The sequence below is a fragment of the Astatotilapia calliptera genome, chromosome 2 (assembly GCF_900246225.1).
Source record: "Astatotilapia calliptera chromosome 2, fAstCal1.2, whole genome shotgun sequence".
Lineage (NCBI taxonomy): Eukaryota > Metazoa > Chordata > Actinopteri > Cichliformes > Cichlidae > Astatotilapia > Astatotilapia calliptera.
In genome coordinates, this window is record NC_039303.1 from 30,658,143 (window position 1) to 30,684,451 (window position 26,309).

General features: G+C 41.9%; 1 protein-coding gene across 1 annotated transcript; it reads left to right on the forward strand.

Annotated features, from left to right (window-relative positions):
* The first annotated feature begins 5,393 nt into the window (after positions 1-5,393).
* Positions 5,394-25,563, forward strand: wfs1b (Wolfram syndrome 1b (wolframin)). The gene is made up of 10 exons (XM_026194679.1): positions 5,394-5,594; positions 16,345-16,740; positions 20,461-20,537; positions 20,720-20,864; positions 20,975-21,148; positions 21,234-21,314; positions 21,449-21,609; positions 22,526-22,762; positions 22,849-22,967; positions 23,110-25,563. The coding sequence occupies exons 2-10, from the start codon at positions 16,347-16,349 to the stop codon at positions 24,656-24,658; spliced, it is 2,937 nt and encodes a 978-aa protein (XP_026050464.1). The 5' UTR covers positions 5,394-5,594; positions 16,345-16,346; the 3' UTR covers positions 24,659-25,563.
* The last annotated feature ends 746 nt before the right edge of the window (positions 25,564-26,309 follow it).

A 26,309-nucleotide genomic window follows, 5' to 3' on the forward strand; every position in this document is an offset into this window, starting at 1 on the left:
GGTAAATGGACCACAGAGGTGGATGCATGTGTGAATGCAGTGGGAGGGGAAAAAAGATCTATTTGATGTTTTTGAATTTTTTTTTTAAAAGAAGTAATGCTTTGTTAAGCTCAACAAAAACCCAAAAATCCAACTAAAGTTGATGACAACCTCATGAGTTGTGGATTTATAAAAAGAAAACAGTCCACTCTTCAATCACATCTTGACTTACTGACGTGACTCTATTCAAAGTTTCCATTGCACAGCCCAAACATCTGAGCTTAATACCACACACAGACTCAACGTGCATTTCTTTAACGTTTCATCATGTTAGCAAAGTTATAGTATCGCATTAATGGTTAATTTAATTTATACTTTTTAATTTGTAAATTGAAATTCTGCCAAGACAAATATCAAAGTTTTTACTTGGAGCCTGTGTTTGTGTTTTGTATTGTGAACGACAGAATTATCAAGAGCTTTCAACGGGTGTGTGTGTGATATTTTCCCTTCATTAGTTATCAGAATTAATTCATTTCAAATATTTGCTTATTGGGACATTAGTCTACGCCAGATAATAAGGAATACAATTAAAAAATAGAAAAATGAATAATATTTTCAGATTCATTATCCTTTACATCTTTATAAGGCCAAAGTTGAGTATTACTGTCTTCTTATGTGTTTCCAAGTTTATTTTCTTACTTTTTAACACACTGTTTCTGATTAATATCCTTTCATCATTTCACCTTATGACCCCCAAAATCCTTTTGCAATCAGTTTAAGTGTTTTATTGATGCCTCTGAATCGTCCTTTGTGCTTGTTTTGTATTGTGTTAATTATTAATTATAAATTTGATGGTGTTGATAATTTTCAGTATATTTCATTTAAAACCTACTGTGCTTCTTACCGTGCTTCATTGTATGAACTAAATAACCTTATCATACAACCTCAGTGTGTTCAATAGTGTTACTGTGATGCTCTAAATGATGTAATTACATGTGTGTATGGGTATATTTATTTTATTCTAGGACAATATGACTTGTCAGATCACAAAAGTAGGTGAAATACTCTGATATTATGACAGTGGCGTGAGTGTGACCCAGTTTCTAGAGACTGTATTACTTACGCACAGCTGCCTGTCTCTGCCTCTCCACACTGTGCCTGCCTGTCTGCCATTCACCAGCAGGGCCACATACATGCATGCTCACAGTTTTCTGTGGCAGCAACATATGCGGCCCATTATTTCAAGGCACAGGAAGTGGAAGAGGCAAAACACACAGTCCGTAAGGAGTTTTAATTGTGTACATTAGTCTTTGCCTGTGTCGTGACCTATTCCGAGCTGTCACGGATCATATTTGCATGTACAGGACATTTTAGAGTGAGATAATGCAGGCAAAGCAGATAAGGTGAGTTTGAGGTATTAGGCTGCACTGCTGTCATGCTCCTGCTCAGGCCAGCAGACACACAGATGGAGTGATTAAAATGAAAAGAAACAGCAACAAAAAATATTGAAATAATTGTGTGTTTGGTTTTATTTTGGTGAAGCATTGTCTCATGGTGCAAATGTGAGAGAACTGTAACGATTGTTTCTGTGAATTGATTTGCCTGAGGTACTTTTTTTTTTTTTTTAGCCAGCATTATATTTTTTTAGTCTGTTTTTGTACAGTGCCCACTCTGAAAAAACAACAGGAGTAGAGTTCACAGAAACAGGATAAAGGAAACTTTTCCTTTTGACGTCAATCTAACCTTGTGATTAGGTCTTGTGATTTCTCATCCTCAGATAAAGGACCTATTTGAGGTGTTATTATATTTGGGTGATATAATTGGTGATAATTAAAGTGTCAAAGTGATGGTAGATTAAGGTTAAAAACACACTGTAAGCTGGTCTTGTGCCTTGACTAGAAGACAAACTGCACTACCACAGATGTAAAGGTTTTCTCTAATTAGTTTGTAAATTAACTAAATGTTAAATCAGCTTATTTACATTTCTTTTGTCTGGTTATAAGAAACATGGTAAAGTGGGGAGTCACCGCTTTTATTAACTTAACATAATCATCTTAGGTTCTCGGCATATCCCTGAGAGCTGTCCATAATAAGCTTAACATATTCATGACTGTGTGCAGATTAAACTTTTAGAGATGGCTCTTAGTATTCAGGGGAGCCCTAAGAATCAGATGAGGAATATATCAAACTACTTAGTTGTTTATGCAGGATTTTATGGAAACACACAGGCAGTCACATGACTGGTGAAACATTCACCTTTTAGTCCATGTCTGCAGCCATCCACTAAACTGACCTATTCAACACAATGTAAACTCGAGCCTCCAGTGCTCATGCTGACGTAACACTTTCATATGAAGGTAATTAGGATTCCCAGGCATGACTCACTGCTGTTAGTCACTAAAAATCAGAGCCTGATGTTCCATGTCTATTTCCAAAACCTTCATTCAGATTATGAATGAATGACTTCATCTGTCTTTAAGGCGTTTTCACCTGTTAAAGCACTTTCAAAGAAAGTAAAGGAGATTTTTCTCTACGTTGACCATTTAGCCAAAATACGATATGTTTAATGGAAAAACTGCTTTCAAAAGCACTCAGATGTTCCACTAGAAAGCACTAGTATTTAAAAGCTCAAGAAATACAGTGTGCCATTATAGCCACATCACGGGGAGTGTGAGTCAGCCACAGCAGTTATTGTGTTGTATTAGCATCGTTTTTGGGGTGGAAAAAAGTTTAAACAATGTGTTGCATAACTTTTCAGTTTGTAATTGAACCTCTGATATTAAGATAGAAATCTTACTTTAGAGCTTGTATTTATGCTATGCACTGTGAATTACTGCATCTAAAATCACATTAAATTCTGTACCAGTATTGTGGCGTTTTCATCTATTGAGACAAAGCACGTAATATCAAGATCAACAACCAAGATCTAAACAGTTACAACTAAAGCTTGTTTCCATGCAATTATTTCTGCCGTCATTGTGTAAGTGCTGTGTTTTCCTCCACCCTTGTTTCTCTCAAGGCTCAAAACTGCCAGATCAATATGTGAGTTCTGCCTGAAGCTGGGAATTAACCCATGGGAAGGAGTTGAGTTTTCCACATTTAAAAAGCCTGTTGGAATTTCCAGTGATTTAAGCACGTTGAGACTTTTTGGAGTTATATTAATCCAAGTGGTTCATGTTTCAAGATATTTAGACAGTGGCCCTGTATGAGAGTTGGATTACTTCATTTCAATCCTCAATGTAAAGCGGATTGCAGGACAACATGTTGCTTGCCTGTGATGTCGTTTATATATTTCTTATCAACAAATGCTACGTAAAGACTATGTGCTTTACAAAAATGTTCCTTGGGTCTTGTATTTGACCAAAGTATCAGCTGGATGCAGTGCACCCAGTACAGCAGCCCATTTCTCTACAGAGAGCAACTTCAAAGGTCAAAACAGTGACTGGGCTGCATTTGAGTTAGAAATACTCACCTTCACTCCAGTCAGTGTCCGTTCTCATATAACCCTTCTGGTTGCTATGGTTACAGACCATACCTCATCTCCTCCTCCTCCTTCTCAGATCGCTCTTCCTGTGAGAGATATTGGGTTTACAGGGGGACTCTGTAGGCGAAGCTTCTATTTTACATACAGAGACCTGTTACCTAGAGACAGAGGAGGCGATTCAAGTGCATCCTGGACAAAATCTCTCAGTGCCATGTTGTGTCATGTAACCGTTTCCAATCACTGCAGCTGCATGAGAAAGTTTACCAGACAGAAAACATGATGGGGAGTCTCCATTGCTTGAGTCTTGAGTCATTACTTCCTGGAGGGTATACACTGAAAGTGAGAGAGAAAGCAAGCAGACTGGAGTTATTAAGAACAGCCTGTTTCAGGGTTCAATTACCTCAGTAATTACCACATTTTAAAAACCCACAACTGTTGACTGTGACCGTCTCAGGCACGGGCAGTGCAGTCCTGACAAATCTGCAAAGGGGATTTGCATAATCAAAAGATCTGGACTCATAACAAGCTAAATAATACAAATAACTATCCAGAGCTGATTTGCTTAGTTTAGGAGAGACACATCTCTGAGTGCATGTGTGTCTAAGCCCATTTAAAAGACAGATTTCCTGATGTATGCAGATTGCAGGTGTGCATACATGTGAGAGACCAAAAGCACTGTAAGGGTCCTGATTATCCTCTCAACTGGATTGTGTTAATCTACTAATCGAGAACCATTTGCATAACTGCTTTAGTGCAACTGCAGTTAAGCAATTACTGCCCTCATTTCCATCTTTTCCCACAGTGTGCTATCTACTCTTGAACTTTCTACACTTGAACTTTAATCTCACTCTTTCCCCCCCCCCCCCCCCGAGTCCCAATGTCTTTAAACTCCTTTAATTGTCTGCACTCCTTCCTTCCTTTTTTTTTTACTAAGTGCCCTTCCTCCGAGCATAGTCTGAACTGAATGTTTTCCTTTTCTTGTCTGTTACTGAGACTCTTGCAGATCTTATAGTCTGATCTCAATCAACACATTATTTTTCACAGAATGAAACCTGCAAGATGTTTATTCCATTCCATTCATATATTTAGTGGCATGCTGTCACACGTTTTAAAAAATCTATTATGTTACCCTGTAAATAGCTTTAACTTGTCTGCACTCTATGTGTGGATCTTAATCTGTGGAGTCTGGATAAAATTATTACACATGCTTGTGGGAGAAAGACTCTAAAGTAAACCTGATTGCTTAATTGTTTGGCGTAACACCTTACACTGGTATTTCTTAAATTTGACTTACAGTAAATTACACTATTTTTGCAAATTTCCACAATCAATTTGACAGTCCTAGCTTTGCATCTTTCCCTCATTACAGCATCATTCTTTATCATATCATAATAGTGATACATAATAAACAAAGGATTTAATCTTTGCTATATGGAGAAAGAGCAGGGGAAGGATTATGTTTCTACTTAGAATAAAAGTATTTAAATAAATACTAAGGAAAAGCACATTTCTTTTCTAATAATTTTTCAACAAAACAAATCCACTTCAATTATCAAAACCCATACATTTAATTATGAGTATAGCTAAGTTTAGTTTAGTTTTGTGTTGCCATCTGTTGGTACAAAATCAATATTGCGTTTTTGCGAGCATAAAAAATATACATCGATAAACGACTCATAAAAACAAATAGGAGAATTTAAAGGAACCTCGAGCTCTAAAATAGTAACTCGTTGTTAGACGTAGTCCGTTGAACTCATTTTTTTCTGTCCTCATGCTAAATGAATTCTAACAAATGTTCTCGATATATTAGTCGTTCGACAGTTGATTTCTCTTGACTTTAGGGTTATTTGAACTTCCTGCCACTGCAGCCAATCAAATCCTAATCAATAAAAACAAGCTTTCGGCGCTTTCCAATCACCTTGCGCAGAATGAAAAGTAGGCGTGGACGTGGAGTGGAGCAGCTGACAGACTTTCCGGCGCGTCGTGTGTGTTTGGAGTTTGACCACAAAAAACAGAGGACGTGCGGATTTCAGGGGGGGATGGAAGAATGAGTTGGGACTCTAAATAGTGAACAAACCGAGAAGCAATTTAATCTGGAGGGTTTAATTAAACTGGTGTTGTCACGGGAAAGGTAAGCCGACATTAGAAGTGTTGAATGTCAGCGCTCGTTAGCGTTAGCTCCTAAAGCACCGGTTATTTCAGCTAACGCCTCCTGCCACATCCAATTGCTGCTGTCTTTTTAATATCAAATGCAGTAGCCCTATATATAGAAATGGCATTGTGTGTGTATTTAGCGTTCTTTTTGCCGCTAACGTTTATTAAGACTGCGGTCAAGTGAGCCCTCACTTACGAAGTCGCAGTCAAGCTAGCCGCCCCGCCAGCCGCACCTAAAATGTTGTTGCACTACTCTTACGCATATTACGGTATAGGTGCCGACTGGCTTAGAAACACAGTGTTTTCTGTCCTGACACTATTTTACTTCACAATCCACTCCCAGTTTTGGTTAATCTCCACTTTCCCCCCTGTGATCCACAGCCCAAATTACTGTATGATTCAGAGAAAATTAACAATAAAATTTACCCAATTTACTCAACTATACTTTTAATGTCCTCATCTTTGAGCTCAGATTACAGGAAAACTGTAAGAGGTGACGCAGATATTTCACTGGATTCTGACTCTAGGCTGTCTCCACTCTGCATGCTGTGATCCACAGCCAAAATTACTGTACAGTTTTTGAGAAAATTGATAGTAAAATCTTCCCATTTTGCTTTACTGTACTCTACATATTGACATCTTTGATCTCCGATTACAGGAAAACTGTAAGAGGTGACGCAGATATTTCACTGGATTATGAATCTAGGCCATCTCCACTCTTCACCCTGTGATCCACAGCCAAAATTACTGTACGGATTTTGAGAAAATTGATAGTAAACTTTGCACAATTTACTCTACTGTACTCTATATATTCTCATCTTTGAGCTTAGATTACAGGAAAACTGTAAGAGGTGACGCAGATATCTCACTGGATTATGACTCTGGGTGACCCCCACTCTGCACCCTGTGATCCACAGCAAAAATTACTGTACAGTTTTTGAGAAAATTGATAGTAAAATCTTCCCATTTTGCTTTACTGTACTCCACATATTGACATCTTTGAGCTCCGATTACAGGAAAACTATAAGAGGTGACGCAGATATTTCACTGGATTCTGAATCTAGGCTGTCGCCACTCTGCACCCTGTCATCCACAGCCAAAATTACTGTACAGTTTTTGAGAAAATTCATGGTAAAATCTTCCCATTTTGCTTTACTGTACTCCACATATTGACATCTTTGAGCTCCGATTACAGGAAAACTATAAGAGGTGACGCAGATATTTCACTGGATTCTGAATCTAGGCTGTCGCCACTCTGCACCCTGTGATCCGCAGCCAAAATTACTGTACGGATTTTGAGAAAATTGATAGTAAACTTTGCACAATTTACTCTACTGTACTCTATATATTCTCATCTTTGAGCTTAGATTACAGGAAAACTGTAAGAGGTGACGCAGATATCTCACTGGATTATCACTCTGGGTGACCCCCACTCTGCACCCTGTGATCCACAGCAAAAATTACTGTATGGATTTTGAGAAAATTCATAGCAAAATCTTCCCATTTTGCTTTACTGTACTCTACATATTGACATCTTTGATCTCCGATTACAGGAAAACTGTAAGAGGTGACGCAGATATTTCACTGGATTATGAATCTAGGCCATCTCCACTCTTCACCCTGTGATCCACAGCCAAAATTACTGTACGGATTTTGAGAAAATTGATAGTAAACTTTGCACAATTTACTCTACTGTACTCTATATATTCTCATCTTTGAGCTTAGATTACAGGAAAACTGTAAGAGGTGACGCAGATATCTCACTGGATTATGACTCTGGGTGACCCCCACTCTGCACCCTGTGATCCACAGCAAAAATTACTGTACAGTTTTTGAGAAAATTGATAGTAAAATCTTCCCATTTTGCTTTACTGTACTCTACATATTGACATCTTTGAGCTCAGATTACAGGAAAATTGTAAGAGGTGACGCAGATATCTCACTGGATTATGAATCTAGGCTGTCGCCACTCTTCACCCTGTCATCCACAGCCAAAATTACTGTACAGTTTTTGAGAAAATTCATGGTAAAATCTTCCCATTTTGCTTTACTGTACTCTACATATTGACATCTTTGAGCTCCGATTACAGGAAAACTATAAGAGGTGACGCAGATATTTCACTGGATTCTGAATCTAGGCTGTCGCCACTCTTCACCCTGTGATCCACAGCCAAAATTACTGTACGGTTTTTGAGAAAATTGATAGTAAACTTTGCACAATTTACTCTACTGTACTCTATATATTCTCATCTTTGAGCTTAGATTACAGGAAAACTGTAAGAGGTGACGCAGATATCTCACTGGATTATGACTCTGGGTGACCCCCACTCTGCACCCTGTGATCCACAGCAAAAATTACTGTACAGTTTTTGAGAAAATTGATAGTAAAATCTTCCCATTTTGCTTTACTGTACTCTACATATTGACATCTTTGAGCTCAGATTACAGGAAAACTGTAAGAGGTGACGCAGATATCTCACTGGATTATGAATCTAGGCTGTCGCCACTCTGCACCCTGTGATCCACAGCCAAAATTACTGTACGGATTTTGAGAAAATTGATAGTAAACTTTGCACAATTTACTCTACTGTACTCTATATATTCTCATCTTTGAGCTTAGATTACAGGAAAACTGTAAGAGGTGACGCAGATATCTCACTGGATTATCACTCTGGGTGACCCCCACTCTGCACCCTGTGATCCACAGCAAAAATTACTGTATGGATTTTGAGAAAATTCATAGCAAAATCTTCCCATTTTGCTTTACTGTACTCTACATATTGACATCTTTGAGCTCAGATTACAGGAAAACTATAAGAGGTGACGCAGATATCTCACTGTATTCTGACTCTAGGCTGTCGCCACTCTTCACCCTGTGATCCACAGCAAAAATTACTGTACGGTTTTTGAGAAAATTGATAGTAAACTTTGCACAATTTACTCTACTGTACTTTTAATATCCTCGTCTTTAACCTCAGATTACAGGAAAACTGTAAGAGGTGACGCAGATATTTCACTGGATTATGACTCTGGGTGACCCCCACTCTGCACCCTGTGATCCACAGCCAAAATTACTGTACGGATTTCTGATAAAATTAAATCCTATTCCATTACCAAACAAAATGAGTTCATTGAAGTATTTGCTTAACTACAAGAAATGTCTTTCCACACACAATTTAAATTTTTCAAAATGTCATTCACACACCACCTCAAGTATCAACTTCAGTTTTAGACATTATTTATTCAGTGCTTAATCACAACAATAGTCAACTTAAGGCACTTACATAATAAGTTAAACCTTACAATAATACATACAGAGAAAAACCCAACAATCATATGACCCCCTATGAGCAACAGTGGGAAGGAAAAACTCCCTTTTAACAGGAAGAAACCTCCGGCAGAACCAGGCTCAGGGAGGGGCGGCCATCTGCCTCAACCGGTCAGGGTGAGAAATTACATTTCTCAGATTACTGATTTCTCATATTACTACTACACAGTTTAGATACACTCAACAAAAATATAAACGCAACACCTTTGTTACTGCTCCCATTCCCCATGGGATGGACATAGAGACCGAAAATTCATTCCAGATACACAATATAACCATCCCTCCCAAACAGTGGTCACAAATCAGTCCAAATGTGTGGTAGTGGGCACATCTGCCATATTGAGATAATCCATCCCACCTCACAGGTGTGCCACATCAGGATGCTGATGTGGCACACCATGCTGATACAGCATCTGGACTCCCCAGGAACCTACGCCAGGATCCTGTTTGTGGACTTCAGCTCTGCCTTCAACACCATCCTTCCAGACCATCTCCGAGGCAAGCTTTCCCAGATGAATGTGCCTGATCCCATCTGCCGGTGGATCACTGACTTCCTGACGGACAGGAAGCAGCACGTGAGGCTGGGTAAGAATGTCTCGGACTCGCGGACCATCAGCACCGGCTCCCCTCAGGGCTGTGTTCTTTCTCCTCTGCTCTTCTCCCTGTACACCAACTGCTGCACCTCCACCCACCAGTCTCTCAAGCTAATCAAGTTCGCAGATGACACCACCGTTATTGGGCTCATCTCGGACGGGGACGAGTCTGCCTACAGGAGGGAGGTTGAACGTCTGGTGTCCTGGTGCAGCCACAACAACCTGGTGCTGAATGCCCAGAAGACAGTGGAGATTATTGTGGACTTCAGGAAGCACACAGCCCCACTCCCCCCCATCATCCTGACTGACACCCCCATCACCTCTGTGGACTCATTCCGCTTCCTGGGTACCACCATCACCCAGGACCTGAAGTGGGAGCCCACCATCACCTCCGTCATTAAGAAAGCCCAGCAGAGGATGTACTTCCTGAGGCAGCTGAAGAAATTCAACCTGCCAACACGGACGATGATGCAATTCTACACTGCAATCATCGAGTCCATCCTCACCTCCTCCATCACTGTGTGGTACGCTGGAGCCACTATCAGGGACAAACAGAGACTGCAGCGTGTTGTGCGCTCTGCTGAGAAGGTGATTGGCTGCAGACTCCCATCTCTGCAGGACCTGTACACCTCCAGGACACTGCGGCGTGCAGCCCGGATCTCAGCTGACCCTTCTCACCCTGGACACAGTCTGTTTGACCTGCTCCCCTCAGGCAGGAGGCTCCGGTCCATTCGCACCAGAACCTCTCGCCACAAGAACAGTTTCTTCCCCTCTGCTGTTGGACACATGAACAATAACCACATGACTGTCCCCGCCACTAACACATGACCCTACGCTGTGTCACTGCATCATTTCATGTTTGGCACTGATCACCACCTGCACTCATGTATATATCTTTCTACGTAGCACTCATAATTCTTATTCTCATGTATATATCTCATGTATATCGCATGCACATATCTTTCTTTCTACATAGCACTTTAATTCTTATTGTCTGCACTGAAGCACCGCAGCAATTTCCTAATGTTGTAAACCTCAACATCTGGCAATAAACCCATTCTGATTCTGATTCTGATTCTGATCTGACATCATGAGTAGTGCACAGGTGTACCTCAGACTGCCCACAACAAAAGGCCACCCTGGAATGTGCAGTTTTTTGCGCTATTGGGGGTCTGGGGACCCAGAACCGGTCAGTATCTGGTGTGACCACCATTTGCCTCATGCAGTGCAACACATCGTCGCATGGAGTCTATCAGATTGTCAATTGTGGCCTTTGGAATGTTGGTCCACTCCACTTCAATGGCTGTGCGAGGTTGTTGGATATTCGTGGGAACTGGTACACGCTGTTGTATACGCCGGTCAAGCACATCCCGAACATGCTCAATGGGTGACATGTCCGGTGAGTATGCTGGCCATGCAAGAACTGGGACATTCTCAGCTGCCATCTGCCCTGAACAATGTGAACCATGATTCATCCGTGAAGCGCACACCTCTCCAACGTGCCAGATGCCATCGAATGTGAGCATTTGCCCACACAAGTCTGTTACGGCGACGAGCTGGAGTCAGGTCAAGACCCCGATGAGGACGACGGGCATGCAGTTGAGCTTCCCTGAGACGGTTTCTGACAGTTTGTGCAGAAATTGTTTGGTTGTGCAAACCAATTGTTCCAGCAGCTGTCTGGGTGGCTGGTCTCAGACGATCTTGGAGGTGAACCTGCTGGATGTGGAGGTCCTGGGCTGGTGTGGTTACACGAGGTCTGCGGTTGTGAGGCCGGTTGGATGTGCTGCCATATTCTCTGAAACGCCTGTGGAGACGGCTTATGGTTGAGAAATGAACATTCAATGCACGGGCGACAGATCTGGTTGACATTCCTGCTGTCAGCATGCCAATTGCACGCTCCCTCATTGCTTGTGGCATCTGTGGCATTTTGCTGTGAGACAAAACTGCACATTCCAGGGTGGCCTTTTGTTGTGGGCAGTCTGAGGTACACCTGTGCACTACTCATGATGTCAGATCAGCATCCTGATGTGGCACACCTGTGAGGTGGGATGGATTATCTCAATATGGCAGATGTGCCCACTACCACACATTTGGACTGATTTGTGACCACTGTTTGGGAGGGATGGTTATATTGTGTATCTGGAATGAATTTTCGGTCTCTATGTCCATCCCATGGGGAATGGGAGCAGTAACAAAGGTGTTGCGTTTATATTTTTGTTGAGTGTATCTAAACTGTGTAGTAGTAATATGAGAAATCAGTAATCTGAGAAATGTAATTTCTCACCCTGACCGGTTGAGGCAGATGGCCGCCCCTCCCTGAGCCTGGTTCTGCCGGAGGTTTCTTCCTGTTAAAAGGGAGTTTTTCCTTCCCACTGTTGCTCATAGGGGGTCATATGATTGTTGGGTTTTTCTCTGTATGTATTATTGTAAGGTTTAACTTATTATGTAAGTGCCTTAAGTTGACTATTGTTGTGATTAAGCACTGAACAAATAATGTCTAAAACTGAAGTTGATACTTGAGGTGGTGTGTGAATGACATTTTGAAAAATTTAAATTGTGTGTGGAAAGACATTTCTTGTAGTTAAGCAAATACTTCAATGAACTCATTTTGTTTGGTAATGGAATAGGATTTAATTTTATCAGAAATCCGTACAGTAATTTTGGCTGTGGATCACAGGGTGCAGAGTGGGGGTCACCCAGAGTCATTATCCAGTGAGATATCTGCGTCACCTCTTATAGTTTTCCTGTAATCTGAGGTCAAAGATGAGAATATTAAAAGTACAGTAGAGTAAATTGTGCAAAGTTTACTATCAATTTTCTCAAAAACCGTACAGTAATTTTTTCTGTGGATCACAGGGTGAAGAGTGGCGACAGCCTAGAGTCATAATCCAGTGAGATATCTGCGTCACCTCTTACAGTTTTCCTGTAATCTGAGCTCAAAGATGTCAATATATAGAGTACAGTAGAGTAAATTGTGCAAAGTTTACTATCAATTTTCTCAAAATCCGTACAGTAATTTTGGCTGTGGATGACAGGGTGCAGAGTGGCGACAGCCTAGATTCAGAATCCAGTGAAATATCTGCGTCACCTCTTATAGTTTTCCTGTAATCGGAGCTCAAAGATGTCAATATGTAGAGTACAGTAAAGCAAAATGGGAAGATTTTACTATCAATTTTCTCAAAAACTGTACAGTAATTTTGGCTGTGGATCACAGGGTGAAGAGTGGCGACAGCCTAGAGTCAGAATACAGTGAGATATCTGCGTCACCTCTTATAGTTTTCCTGTAATCTGAGGCCAAAGATGTCAATATGTAGAGTACAGTAAAGCAAAATGGGAAGATTTTGCTATGAATTTTCTCAAAATCCATACAGTAATTTTTGCTGTGGATCACAGCATGCAGAGTGGGGGTCACCCAGAGTCATAATCCAGTGAGATATCTGTGTCACCTCTTACAGTTTTCCTGTAATCTAAGCTCAAAGATGAGAATATATAGAGTACAGTAGAGTAAATTGTGCAAAGTTTACTATCAATTTTCTCAAAATCCGTACAGTAATTTTGGCTGTGGATCACAGGGTGCAGAGTGGAGATGGCCTAGATTCAGAATCCAGTGAAGTATCTGCGTCACCTCTTACAGTTTTCCTGTAATCTGAGCTCAAAGATGTCAATATGTAGAGTACAGTAAAGCAAAATGGGAAGATTTTACTATCAATTTTCTCAAAAGCTGTACAGTAATTTTGGCTGTGGATCACAGCATGCAGAGTGGGGGTCACCCAGAGTCAGAATCCAGTGAGATATCTGCGTCACCTCTTATAGTTTTCCTGTAATCTGAGGTTAAAGACGAGGATATTAAAAGTACAGTAGAGTAAATTGTGCAAAGTTTACTATCAATTTTCTCAAAAACCGTACAGTAATTTTTTCTGTGGATCACAGGGTGAAGAGTGGCGACAGCCTAGAGTCAGAATCCAGTGAAATATCTGCGTCACCTCTTACAGTTTTCCTGTAATCTGAGGCCAAAGATGTCAATATGTAGAGTACAGTAAAGCAAAATGGGAAGATTTTGCTATGAATTTTCTCAAAATCCATACAGTAATTTTTGCTGTGGATCACAGGGTGCAGAGTGGCGACAGCCTAGAGTCAGAATCCAGTGAAATATCTGCGTCACCTCTTACAATTTTCCTGTAATCGGAGGTCAAAGATGTTAATATGTGGAGTACAGTAAAGCACAATGGGAAGATTTTGCTATGAATTTTCTCAAAATCCGTACAGTAATTTTGGCTGTGGATCACAGGGTGCAGAGTGGGGGTCACCCAGAGTCATAATCCAGTGAAATATCTGCGTCACCTCTTACAGTTTTCCTGTAATCTGAGGTTAAAGACGAGGATATTAAAAGTACAGTAGAGTAAATTGTGCAAAGTTTACTATCAATTTTCTCAAAAACCGTACAGTAATTTTGGCTGTGGATGACAGGGTGAAGAGTGGCGACAGCCTAGAGTCAGAATCCAGTGAGATATCTGCGTCACCTCTTACAGTTTCCCTGTAATCTGAGCTCAAAGATGAGAATATATAGAGTACAGTAGAGTAAATTGTGCATATTTACTATGGATTTTCCCAAAAACCGTACAGTAATTTTGGCTGTGGATCACAGGGTGCAGAGTGGAGATGGCCTAGATTCATAATCCAGTGAAATATCTGCGTCACCTCTTACAGTTTTTCTGTAATCTGAGCTTAAAGATGAGAATATATAGAGTATAGTACAGTAAATTGTGCAAAGTTTACTATCAATTTTCTCAAAAACCGTACAGTAATTTTGGCTGTGGATGACAGGGTGCAGAGTGGCGACAGCCTAGATTCATAATCCAGTGAAATATCTGCGTCACCTCTTACAGTTTTCCTGTAATCGGAGCTCAAAGATGTCAATGTATAAAGTACAGTAAAGCAAAATGGGAAGATTTTGCTATGAATTTTCTCAAAATCCATACAGTAATTTTTGCTGTGGATCACAGGGTGCAGAGTGGGGGTCACCCAGAGTCATAATCCAGTGAGATATCTGCGTCACCTCTTACAGTTTTCCTTTAATCTAAGCTCAAAGATGAGAATATATAGAGTACAGTAGAGTAAATTGTGCAAAGTTTACTATCAATTTTCTCAAAATCCGTACAGTAATTTTGGCTGTGGATCACAGGGTGCAGAGTGGAGATGGCCTAGATTCATAATCCAGTGAAATATCTGTGTCACCTCTTACAGTTTTCCTGTAATCTGAGCTCAAAGATGTCAATATGTGGAGTACAGTAAAGCATAATGGGAAGATTTTGCTATGAATTTTCTCAAAATCCATACAGTAATTTTGGCTGTGGATCACAGGGTGAAGAGTGGCGACAGCCTAGAGTCATAATCCAGTGAAATATCTGCGTCACCTCTTACAGTTTTCCTGTAATCTGAGGTCAAAGATGAGGACATTAAAAGTATAGTTGAGTAAATTGGGTAAATTTTATTGTTAATTTTCTCTGAATCATACAGTAATTTGGGCTGTGGATCACAGGGGGGAAAGTGGAGATACACTAAAAATGGGAGTGGATTGTGAAGTAAAATAGTGTCAGGACACAAAACACTGCGTTTCTAAGCCGGTTTTCACCCATACCGTAATATACGTAAGAGTAGTGCAACCACATTTTCGGTGCGGCTGGCGGGGCGGCTAGCTTGACTGCGACTTCGTAAGTGAGGGCTCACTTGACCGCAGTTTATTAAGAGTGCTAAATTTAGTTTGGAAGTCCCCTTTATCGGCAAAGTTATTGTCATCGGAGCCCTGTCCTGCTTATCCAAGAGGGGCACCAGGACACTTGATTTGCAGTCATTGCACTTTAAGGATGTCACCTTCTCAATATAGCTACCCAGGGCTCGGTTAATAATATCTAAAATAGACTATAGACTTCGTAACACACATCTGAACAAAAATGTGTGTGGGATTATTTGGCCTTAATTAGTAAAAGGAAAGGAGCTTTCTAGGATAACAGAGGTAAATATTACATTTGTTTTGGAAATCTGCCTGAGTCTGAGCTACGTGGCTGAGATCTGTTGGTTTCGTCTGTAGTATGAAAGCAGCTTTTCTTTTATAGTAATCAAATGACACATTTTACATCAGTTATGCACAATATTAAAACCTATGAGAGGTTTACTGAAGACAATTGAAAGTCTTGTTATAAATTCTGAGAAGTTTTGGTAGTGGTATTCATGTGGTTGACATACCACCTTCCTAAACACTTTGTGAGACCAAGCACACCCCTCCACACTTAAAAAACAAAAAACAAAAAAAACCAAACACACTAAAAATCTAATTTAAAAATTCCTCATGAATATTTGGTACATACTGCATTCAGTTCATTTTTATTTATATAGCACTAATTCACAACAACAGTCCTACCAAGACACGTTATATTGTAAAGACACTAGAATATTGAAAATGGGAAGAAACCACAACAATCACATGGCCCCCTATGAGTAAGCACTTGGTGACAGTGGCTGTGACTGGTTGTTTGATTGTTCCCCCCCCCCCCGTAAAATCTCACTCATGTGATGATGAGGGAACACAACCTTTCAAAACACCTGTTACTTTGCAACAGGTGCACTCTGTTAGCTGCTTGTCCTTGAACATGTGCTTCATACTGTATATGCATTGCTGTTTTTCACACACTGCAGCATTACTAGTATTACCACAGTAATGTTTTGTTCATAATTTTTCATAAATCACAGGGATTGTGTTTGTTCCCCAAAACATTCCTAATTGATTAAAAAATCTGATGTAATTTCAGCCATGGATCCTTCACTAACTGCCAGTTCATCCGCCTCCAAACTGGACCCTTCGTCTCCTACCACCCTGAGACCCGGACCTTCTTCTCGCAGCTCATCTGTCAACTCAACTACGACAAATTCAAACTGGCCAAATCCTAAACTCACAATGCCAACACCTCCAGCAACACCCTCATCTTCTCCCTCTACTGCCTCCCCTCGGACTTCCCCAAATCCTCTTTACCGCTCTTCCTCCCTTTCCACACCGACAACCTCGCCTCTTCGGCAACCAATCAGGAGCCTCTCCCAGGGGGGCAGATCTCAGCTAAACGCCGCGTCTACGGGGAATCCCATGACTGGATCATCAGCTGCTGGAGGTCCTGCAACAATTCCACAGACTCCTCCCACACCAGAGCAAGGTGAGAATCAAAACTGACCTTCGACCTTCACTTTGCACTTCTTCAGGAATCAGTGCAGCCAACACTCCCAGGTTACTGTGTATGTGCAGTGCAGTGTTTCCATGACCACAGACATTTACCTCAGCATGTAAAGCAGCCTCTCCCTTTTTGCTGACCTGAAGAGAAAAGATGGTTTCACATGTGTTTTTTAAACTAAACAAATATGGTATGCAAGTAAGACGTCTTTTGGTTGAAGGGGAATAGCACTTTTTATCTTTTTAACCCTTTGCAGTGATTTATATACTTAGCTTACCTGCTCAGTCATTTCATAAGTAAACACTTTCCAGTTTCTTTAACTGTCTAAAATAATATAATTAAGTGTCTTAAAGTTCTGAATGTACTGAAAGTAAAACAGGGAGATGGACTGCACCACTGTGGAAGTGTTTGCACACCAGGAGAATGAGCAGCAGCTGTTTGCTGTGCTAAATAAACAGTTATTTTAGAGCTCAGGCAGATGGTTAAAGTGTACGTGGCTTTACCAGTGTAAGTTACTGGATGCTTCACAATTTCTTCTGCTTCTTGAGATCCGCAGGCACAGGCAGACCACTTTCACTCACCAGTATCACTTACAGCCTGCATGACGGAAAAGTGTTTCCACGTCTGTTTTTCCTGCTGTTAGTTTTAAACAGAACAAATATGACCGCTTACTTTACGGGAAGCAGACACATTTTCGGTGTGAGATCCTGTTCCTTTGGAGAACTGGGATTTAAGAGTAGCAGAAATCATTAGCCAAAGGAAGATGATAATTAAACCAAGAGGGCTCTGTGGTATTATCAGGTCTTGTCAAGGCCAAAGCTGTTTCTGGAAGGATGTGACTCATGCTCATGCTCTGGGATCACTGATGTCACAGATTGCCACACTGTGCTGGTCTCTTGTTTCTATTTTTGTTTGTTGGGAACATCTGCAGAGTATTTAAAAATGTAGAGTAATAAGGAGTAGTTGCTCCTTTGAAAAACCCGAAGAAAACCTAATATATTAAATAGCTGCTTTTTTTTTTTTTTTTTTTTTTGTGTCCCGTTTGGATCTTTAGCCATCAGAATTGTTGTCTTAAGGCCAAGAAAGATGCCAAGCGGATTTATTTTACCAAGTGGATCATCATGGCCTTGCCATATTGGTCCATTTGATTGACCTTTATTATAATTATGAATTTATTTTATTTTCAGTTCCTACAAACGGGACAGACATGACTGGGGGATAGGACAGGGAGAAAGAATGAAAGAAAGAGAGGGAGAGAAAGAAAACCAAAGGGGAGAAGAGACGGTGAGAAGGGGGGGAAGAAAGAAAAAAAAAAACAAAAAAACACCTGGGTCACCTGTATGGAGAAAAAAACAGAAGAGAAAGCAAACAACAAAGAGCAACATAATAAAAAAAATGGCACCATCACAATAAACTAGCTAGCAGTAAATATCAGTAGATACTAAATAATAAACGATATTGTGCAGCACGCAAGATAGACAGCGCACAATGTGCTTTGAGGCAGCAGCCAAGAAAGCTGTAGTCCGCGTCTGTGAATACCCGTGTGTACACCTGTGTGCATACCTGTGTGGATCAGCATGCTTGCATTCCAAAGGTTTCTCCATGTAACGATCTGCTAGGGAGTGTGGGGAGCCACAGCCCCGTCCTCCAGGGTATGAAGCAGGTATGGAGGAGATCAAAACTCCAGACATCCAGAGGCCCCCAGAACACAAGAGACCAAGGAAGACCAACAGAGGGGCAGCCGCGCCACTGTCCCAGTAAGAGCTGAGGAGAGTCCCAGATGAGGGCTCACTCAGCAGCCGCGGAGCAGAAGCCAGGGGGAGTTGCAGTGACGCGCCCGTGAGCCAGCTGTGCCTGAGTGACCGAGCCCCAGGCCGAGAGGCCGGGGGCACCCCACCTCCGAAGTGGCCCGAGCGAGCCCCAGGCTCCAGGCCCTGATAAGCGGCCGCCAAGGAGTGAGCCGGTGTGTACCCGGACGCCCACCCCCAGACACAAAGAACCACCAACGCACCGACACCTGAGGGAGTCCGCCACTGGCAGGGGAAGTGGTGGTGGGTGGAGATAGGCCTCCAAACCTTGGAGGGCCTGAGATGTCCCCAGAGAGGTGGCGTCTGATACCCAACCTGACATATAGACACAGACATACAGGCACACACAGACACAAACATCCATTCCCACCCTCATGCTCTCATATGCACTTACTCCACACTCAACCAACGTGGAGACAGACATAAAGAGACGCTGTACACACGATCACACTCCCCAAGCGTACTCTACGAACCGGGTCTAGGTACCCTTGCCCCTGGAGGGGGGAACTGCACCCAGACCCAGGTGGTGTTACCCTTTTCCCTGCGGTGGGGAGAGGCAGACCGCCCCGACTCCGCAGCAGCAGGGAGGCCCCACATTCCAGACTGCAGTCGGACGGCCAACTCCTCCTAGCCCCCCCGCTCCAGCAGGCCGCAGAGAACGGGGGTGGGTTTTTTGTTTTTTTTTTAAGTGGGCATAATATCAAGCTCCATATGTTTATTCTTGGACTTTTCTTGGTTAGCTCTGCGCGAATTAGAGTTCAAGTAATTTATATTTTTCTTATACAACGTCATTCATCCACTGCCTGAACCAAATTATTTTATCTCTCTTACCTTTAAGGCCACCATCCTCTGATTGGCTGTTGCTCTCTAACAGAAGGTTTAAACAGCACCCTGTGTGGGACAGCTGTGCTCACTTTCAAAGCTGTGTCCCTGAAATGATCACATAGAGTACAGCAGGGAGGTTTTTTGTAAGACAAACTGGAAGTTGGTGTGACTTCGGTTCCCTGGACAAATGGCATCTTTCTATATGATTTTGAGTTAAAAATAAATAAATTAATTAATTAAAAAAAACTTTAGGAAAATAAAACCACTGAAGTCGTGTTAAAGTCACTGGCATGTTTTGCTCAGCCTTATTAACACAACTAACAGAACTTCAGCGGTGGTTCAATCATAATTGCTGCTGGCAGAAGTAAAGGGCTAGTGTTAGGCTTCAGTTGGCGAGGAGTGAGCATGATTGGTTGTCTTTCTGTCTCTCTGTGTTAGCCCTGTAAATGGACTGGCACTCTATTAAACCTTCAAAATTTACAAATGTGATATTTGTATGTATATTATATGGTAAAACAACACATTTGAAAATGTCTAAAGCTCGAGTTAAATACACATCTTATTTAAAGGATCTAACCAAAACCCTATTCAAATCACCCATTGACTCTGAAACAATGGAACCAAAGGTCCCTTCCAAATCCAGCAGGTCTCAATGAACTCTTTGCCCCTTGGACACCTACTAGGGGGTAACCCTTAGTTTCTGTCATTATCATGCCAGTTTCCAGAGCTTTCTATTAGGAATTACAAAACTAACTGGTTAAAAACTGAAGCATTAATTTCAGCCTAACAGTTATAACTTGTATTATATATGCTTACTAATAAAGATATTTAAAACGAAATAGGTTCTTAGTTTTTCCAAGGCCAGCCCCAGTAAGCTGTACAAGCAGATATCACCCTAACTGGCCTCTGATGCACACCCAGTGCTCTGGAAGCGGGCTAGAAATACCACAGAAAACAATGATTTCAAAAAAAAGAAAAACAAGGGTTACCTTAGTAGGTGTCCAAGGTGGAAAGATTTGAAAGAGCCCTAAAATCTACTGGATGGATTTTGAAAATGTATTTTCTGTTTCAGAGGAGCCAGAGGAGGAGGTCAGCTTTGAGGATTTGGAGGAGAGAGCAAAGTCAGGTGATGCCAAAGCACAGACTAAGGTTAGTGGCAATGATCATACTGCAGACACTGTGGACTTTAGTCGCCATATGGTGATGACAGAGCATATGAGCTAAGTAATTATACATTTTATTTTAGAGTGACATGCTGATAGGACGGACAGGTCACTAAGTCACAGTAATGCTTGTGTTGCAAGTCTAAAAGTCTGTGTGTGTCTGCACAGATGGGCCGCTACTTCCTGGCATTGGCAGAAGAAAGCGATGAAGAACTGAACAACTGCACAGCGGTCACTTGGCTCGTCCAGGCTGCTAAACAGGGCCGCAAGGATGCGGTCAGACTGCTGCAGCAGTGTTTGGCCTCCAGGAAAGGTATGACTGCTACTCTTAGTGCACAGCTTTTAGAAGAATGGAACCAGTGTGAAACTGGAGCATGATTGAGCTAATGTTCGTCTGTGCATTCATCCTCATTTGTTCTTCAGGCATCACACTGGAAAACTTTGAGGAGGTGAAGAAGTTGTGTACAGAGACTCGTTTTGAGAGAGGAGTGAGGAAGGCAGCTCTGCTCATGTACTGGAAGTTAAACCCAGAGAGGAAGAAGTCGGTGCCCGTTTCTGAGATGCTAGAGAACGTTGAACATGTTAACACAGAGCCGGGTCCGAGAGGAATAATACTGTATTTCAAATCATTTACATTTTGAAGGCATTCATTTTTTTAAATTATACTTTCTACCCTCTGCAGACACACCAGTTTCCCCTGGTCCCCTAAACAGGTCTGCTAAGAAACAGAGGAGAGTCTTGGAGACTATGGTCACCAGTGAGGGTATGTGTGGTCTGAAATGTGTCTTCTAATGGGATTAAACATGCACAATTTGTCATTTCCTCAAGCCCAAAGTGTCCTACAGACCTGTCAGAGTAAAATAAAAGTACTAATATTTCTTCTGTACTTCTTTGCAGCCAGTTCCCATGTGGGTCTTGATGACTTTGTTGAGATGACCAAGAAGTACGCCCAGGGTATTGCACCCTCACCAGTTATGGCTGCTGCAGGAGGGGATGATGATGATGACGATGATGAAATAGTAGTGAAAAATCCAGATGAACTGCCCCTGCATCAAAAGGTGGTTTGGGGGGTAGTGGTCTGCCTTTGTCATCTTCTTTTCACGCTCTGCTTGTCTTGAGTTTAGTAAATCTGTGAAAAAGTGAAAGAAATTCTGCAACTTAATCAGTTTCGGTCCTGCTATGTTTTCATTCTTTCACTATTAGCCTTTGTGGAAGAAAATCAACCATCTAATTATATTTCTAAATCATTTTCCATTCCTTTGTGTTAATATTCAGTTGGAAGCTGGTTTATTACACATAATAACAGCTCAAGTGAAGCTTGATCAGTCAGGATGTGAATGTTCACCTGACATAAATTCACCTGAAGCACGACCAGGTGTGCAGCCAAAGCTTCACCTGTGTAGTCGTCAGTTGATATGATCCTTAATTTAACAGCCAGAAATAATTCAAATACACTCACTGAATGAACATTAAAAGTTGCAGTGCACTGAAAATTTTAACCAGTCACAAATGATAATGTTTTTTGGGACTTCAGATTTCCGGTGAACTTCTTTTTTTGTTTGTTTGTTTGTTTTTTCGGGGAGTATTCCTGGCTTCTTTTGGACCAGATTATGAATAATAATTAATAGCTTCATCAAAAGGGGGGGGGGGGGGAGCATCAGTTGTATAGCTAGTTTTAAGTGTTCAGGTCTAAACTAAACTGATTTTCTCAGGATCATCTCATTAACTAGATCTGCACCTTCTCTTTTTCCACCGTATTTCTAAAAAATAAATAAATAAATAAATTTCCCCAAAGAAACACATTAAATAGCCTTCAAGTCCCTGTGGGAAGTGGGTTTCATAGGTTTGTCTTATCAAGGCAGCTGTTTTAACATCACCAGAAAAAGTTTTTTAGTCATTCAATTTTTAAAAATTTTGTTTGTCTGATTCCATCTCTGCGACGTACTGATTCTGTCTTCCTTGTTTTTTTCAAAGCTGCTGAAGTTTCCTCTATACGCCCTTCTCGAGATAAAAGAGCATCTTATCGACTGGGCGTCACGAGCGGGCATGCAGTGGCTCAGCGCCCTGATCCCCACCCACCACGTTAACGCACTTATATTCTTCTTTATCATCTCCAACCTCACAATCGAGTTCTTCATCTTCATCATCCCCCTGCTGGTTTTCTACCTCTCGTTCTTCTCCATGGTCATCTGCACACTGCGTGTATTTCAGGTTTGTCACGATGTACTAGACGTATTTATTGATTTCTGATAATATAGTACCTTTGTTTTATTAAAACAAAACATTTTTTTCTACAGAATTCTAAAGCGTGGGAACATTTCCAGGCTCTGACAGACCTGCTTGTTCAGTTTGAACCTGGTCTCGACCTGGAGCAGGCTGAGACCAACTTTGGATGGACACACTTGGAGCCTTATCTGTAAGTCCACATCACTCAGTTGCCAGTAGTTTAATAATGTAAAGATTAGCTTCAATTTGATCTTTTCTTCCTTTAATATTACCATAAAGAAGAATTGAATTGTTTCTGCAGGAGAACAATTACTTTTTTTTTGCTTTATCAGGTACTTCCTGCTCTCGGTGGTCTTTGTGGTTTTCTCCTTCCCTGTAGCTGATAAATCCTGGATCCCCTGCTCAGAACTGGCTGCTGTTGCTCTTTTCTTCACCATTACCGCCTTCCTCAGCCTTCATGCCTCAGCTCAGCTCTTCGCTCGTAAAGCCCTCGTCACAGAGGTCCTCTCTGGAGCATGCTCCCTCACTCAATTCTTCCCGGAGTCCCTGTGGTTCCTCCGAATGTTCGGGAAGACTTTCATCACTGTGCCTCTTGGAGATATCATGGCATTAAACCTGGGGATGCCATGTCTGCTGTATGGACACCTTGTCTATCTCCTCTTCCGTATGGCCCAGCTGAGAGGCTTTAAGGGCACCTATCTGTGCTTGGTGCCCTACTTGGTTTGCTTCACTTGGTGCGAGCTTTGCTTGGTGTTCCTTAATAATGCCTCGGCAATAGGACTCATCCGCACATGTGTGGGCTACTTCCTCTTCCTGTTTGCCCTTCCTATACTTTCACTGGGTATGGCTGCGATGCTCATCATCCAGTTAGTGCAGTGGTTTCTCACCCTGGAGGTCACCAAGATGGTGGTCACGCTGACTGTTTGCTTTGTGCCGGTGGTGCTGAGGCTTTGGACTCGCTTCAGCCTCAACCCCATCAAGGTGTTTCGGTCTTTGTCGCGGAGCAGTGTTGTCAAGCTCATCCTGGTTTGGCTCAGTGCTGTGGTGCTCTTCTGCTGGATGTACGTCTACAGGTCTGAGGGCATGAAGGTGTACAACTCCACCCTGACGTGGCCTGAGTACAGCAACCTTTGCGGCCCTCTGGCCTGGAAGGAGTCCAACATGGCCCAAACCCAGATTCTCTGCTCTCATCTGGAAGGACATCGTGTCACATGGACGGGACGATTCAAATATGTCCGTGTGACCGACATTGAGAACGGGCCGCAGTCGGTTATCAACCTGCTGCCTGTATTTGTAGGGAACTGGATGCGGTGCCTGTACGGTGAGCCATATCCTCTGTGTGATGACTTGAAGAATGCGACCGCCGAGCCCCAGCCTCTGCCCGCCCCAGCTCCTCCTCCTGAAGATCCTCTGTGTAAACTTAAAAAACTGGCAAAGCACGAATGTCACATCAAACGGTTTGACCGATACAAGTTTGAAGTTACAATGGGCATGCCGCTCGAGAGGAAATCCAGGAACGGGACGATCATCGAGGATGAAGACGCTACTAAGGACATAGTACTGCGGGCTAGTAACGAGTTCAAGTCTGTGCTTTTACACTTAAACACTGGCAGCCTGGTGGAGTTCAGTACCATACTGGAGGGGCGTTTAGGCTCCAAATGGCCTGTGTTTGAACTGAAAGCCATTCACTGCATGTCATGCGGCGACGCCCGCCTTCCCAGCCGCAGACAGTACAAGATTGAACATGACTGGAGGCGTACGGCCCAGAATGCCCTCCAGTTCGGTTTTGACTTCTTCTTCAACCCCTTCCTGACTGCACAGCTCGGACAACACTCAGAGACGGAGACCGAAGCAGAGGTTGTGACAAAGCAGGGAGGATAGACGAGATGGTTGGGGGATAACACTGTCATCAGTGAAGAACACTAATGATTTTTACCCACTGATCTTAAAAGAATCAGACAGCAATATTTTTGAGTGTCTTACTGTAGAAAAGTAGATGGACCTTCAGATATGTGATCTATCGTGTGTGTGTGTGTGTGTGTGTGTGTGTGTGTGTGTGTGTGCGCGTGCGTGTGCGCGTGCGCGTGCGCGTGGGGCTTTTGAGCCAAAATGCGTGACTACATATAATGAAGAAACAGTTAATGCTAAAAAACAAGAAGCACACAACAATGTGGTTTTTAAGTACTTTACTGCCGAACGCCACATGAGGAAAAACGTCATGTAAACCTCGCTGTGTTCAGCTTGTTATGAACATTTCATCCGGTTTAAGCTAATCATCTTAAGTATAGTAATGACATGATTTTGATTTGTTACTGGATGCTATGCAAACACTACATCTGCAAATCTTTCTGTATGTCGTGACTTTTTGTGGCCAAAACCATCAGTGTTGATCTTCTGCACTTGCCTTGTTGAAGTGCACATGCATCGTTGTGTAGCTACCGCTGTTGAAGGCAAGGTTGTCATATAGATATGTTTTGCCTATAATTATTTAACGTACATACAGATTTCAAGTGCCTTCTGAAGCATATTATTTGGGAGCAATTAGACTAAATTAAGTCTCTAAGAGCTCTGCTGCATCAGAGCTTTTATTTATTACAGAACAGTTAACCAGGTTTGGCTTTCTTTACCTTCATGTCTGTCTTCTCTGTATTTGTCGTCATCTCTGCTGTGCAGGGATTTAATATATTGATTAATATATTTGCGATCCCAGAGTGATGATGTGGTTTAAGTTAGGTTGTCACTACTTTTTTCTGTACTGTGTCCTATAAATATTTTAAGAAATCAAATGTGTGTGTGTTGCAGTTTTATTAAAAAATCATTTATATTTTACTGATCTTTAGACACAAAATTCAAACAAGATCCTAGCCCTTATGTAATTTATTGGATTTTTCTTGCATTAAACACTCACTGGCCACTTTATTAATCATATCTTGCTAGTACCCTGGACCTCCCTTTTGCCTTCAGCACTGCTTTAATTTTTCATGGCACAAATTCAGCAAGATTCAGGGAACATTCCTCAGAGAGTTTGGTTCATGTTGACATGACAGCATCATACAGATGCTGCAGATTTGCCAGCTGCACCTCCATAATGTGAATCTCCTGTTCCGCCACATCCCAAAGGTGCTAAGATGGAACTCACTGATTTTCTCACAGTGAACTCACTGTCATGCTCAACAAACCAGTTTGAGATGATTTGAACGTGGTAGTGAACATGGTGTGATATCCTGCTGGAAGAAGCCAACAGAAGACGGGTACACGGTGAGCATAAAGGGATGGACGTGGTCAGCAACAATACTCTGTAAATAAAATGCTATTAATTTTGTAGTAAAGGGCCCAAAGTATTCCAAGAAAATATCCCCCACATCATTACACTCCCATGACCGGGCAAAAGTGTTCATGATCCATGTTTTCATCTTAATTACGCCAAATTCTGACACAACTTTCTATGTAAAACACAACTTTGTGATAGGAGCAGAACCATTTAAAATTATTATTTAACGCAAGCGCCTTTCCTGCTACAAGTTAATGTGTC

Bases quoted from the DNA above. Each gene is read 5' to 3' on its own strand.
- wfs1b (XM_026194679.1), top strand. From the start codon at position 16,347: ATGGATCCTTCACTAACTGCCAGTTCATCCGCCTCCAAACTGGACCCT. The intron at 20,865-20,974 runs GTATGACTGCTA...TTTGTTCTTCAG, and splicing joins GTGTTTGGCCTCCAGGAAAG to GCATCACACTGGAAAACTTT. The intron at 21,610-22,525 runs GTGGTTTGGGGG...TTTTTTTCAAAG, and splicing joins AACTGCCCCTGCATCAAAAG to CTGCTGAAGTTTCCTCTATA.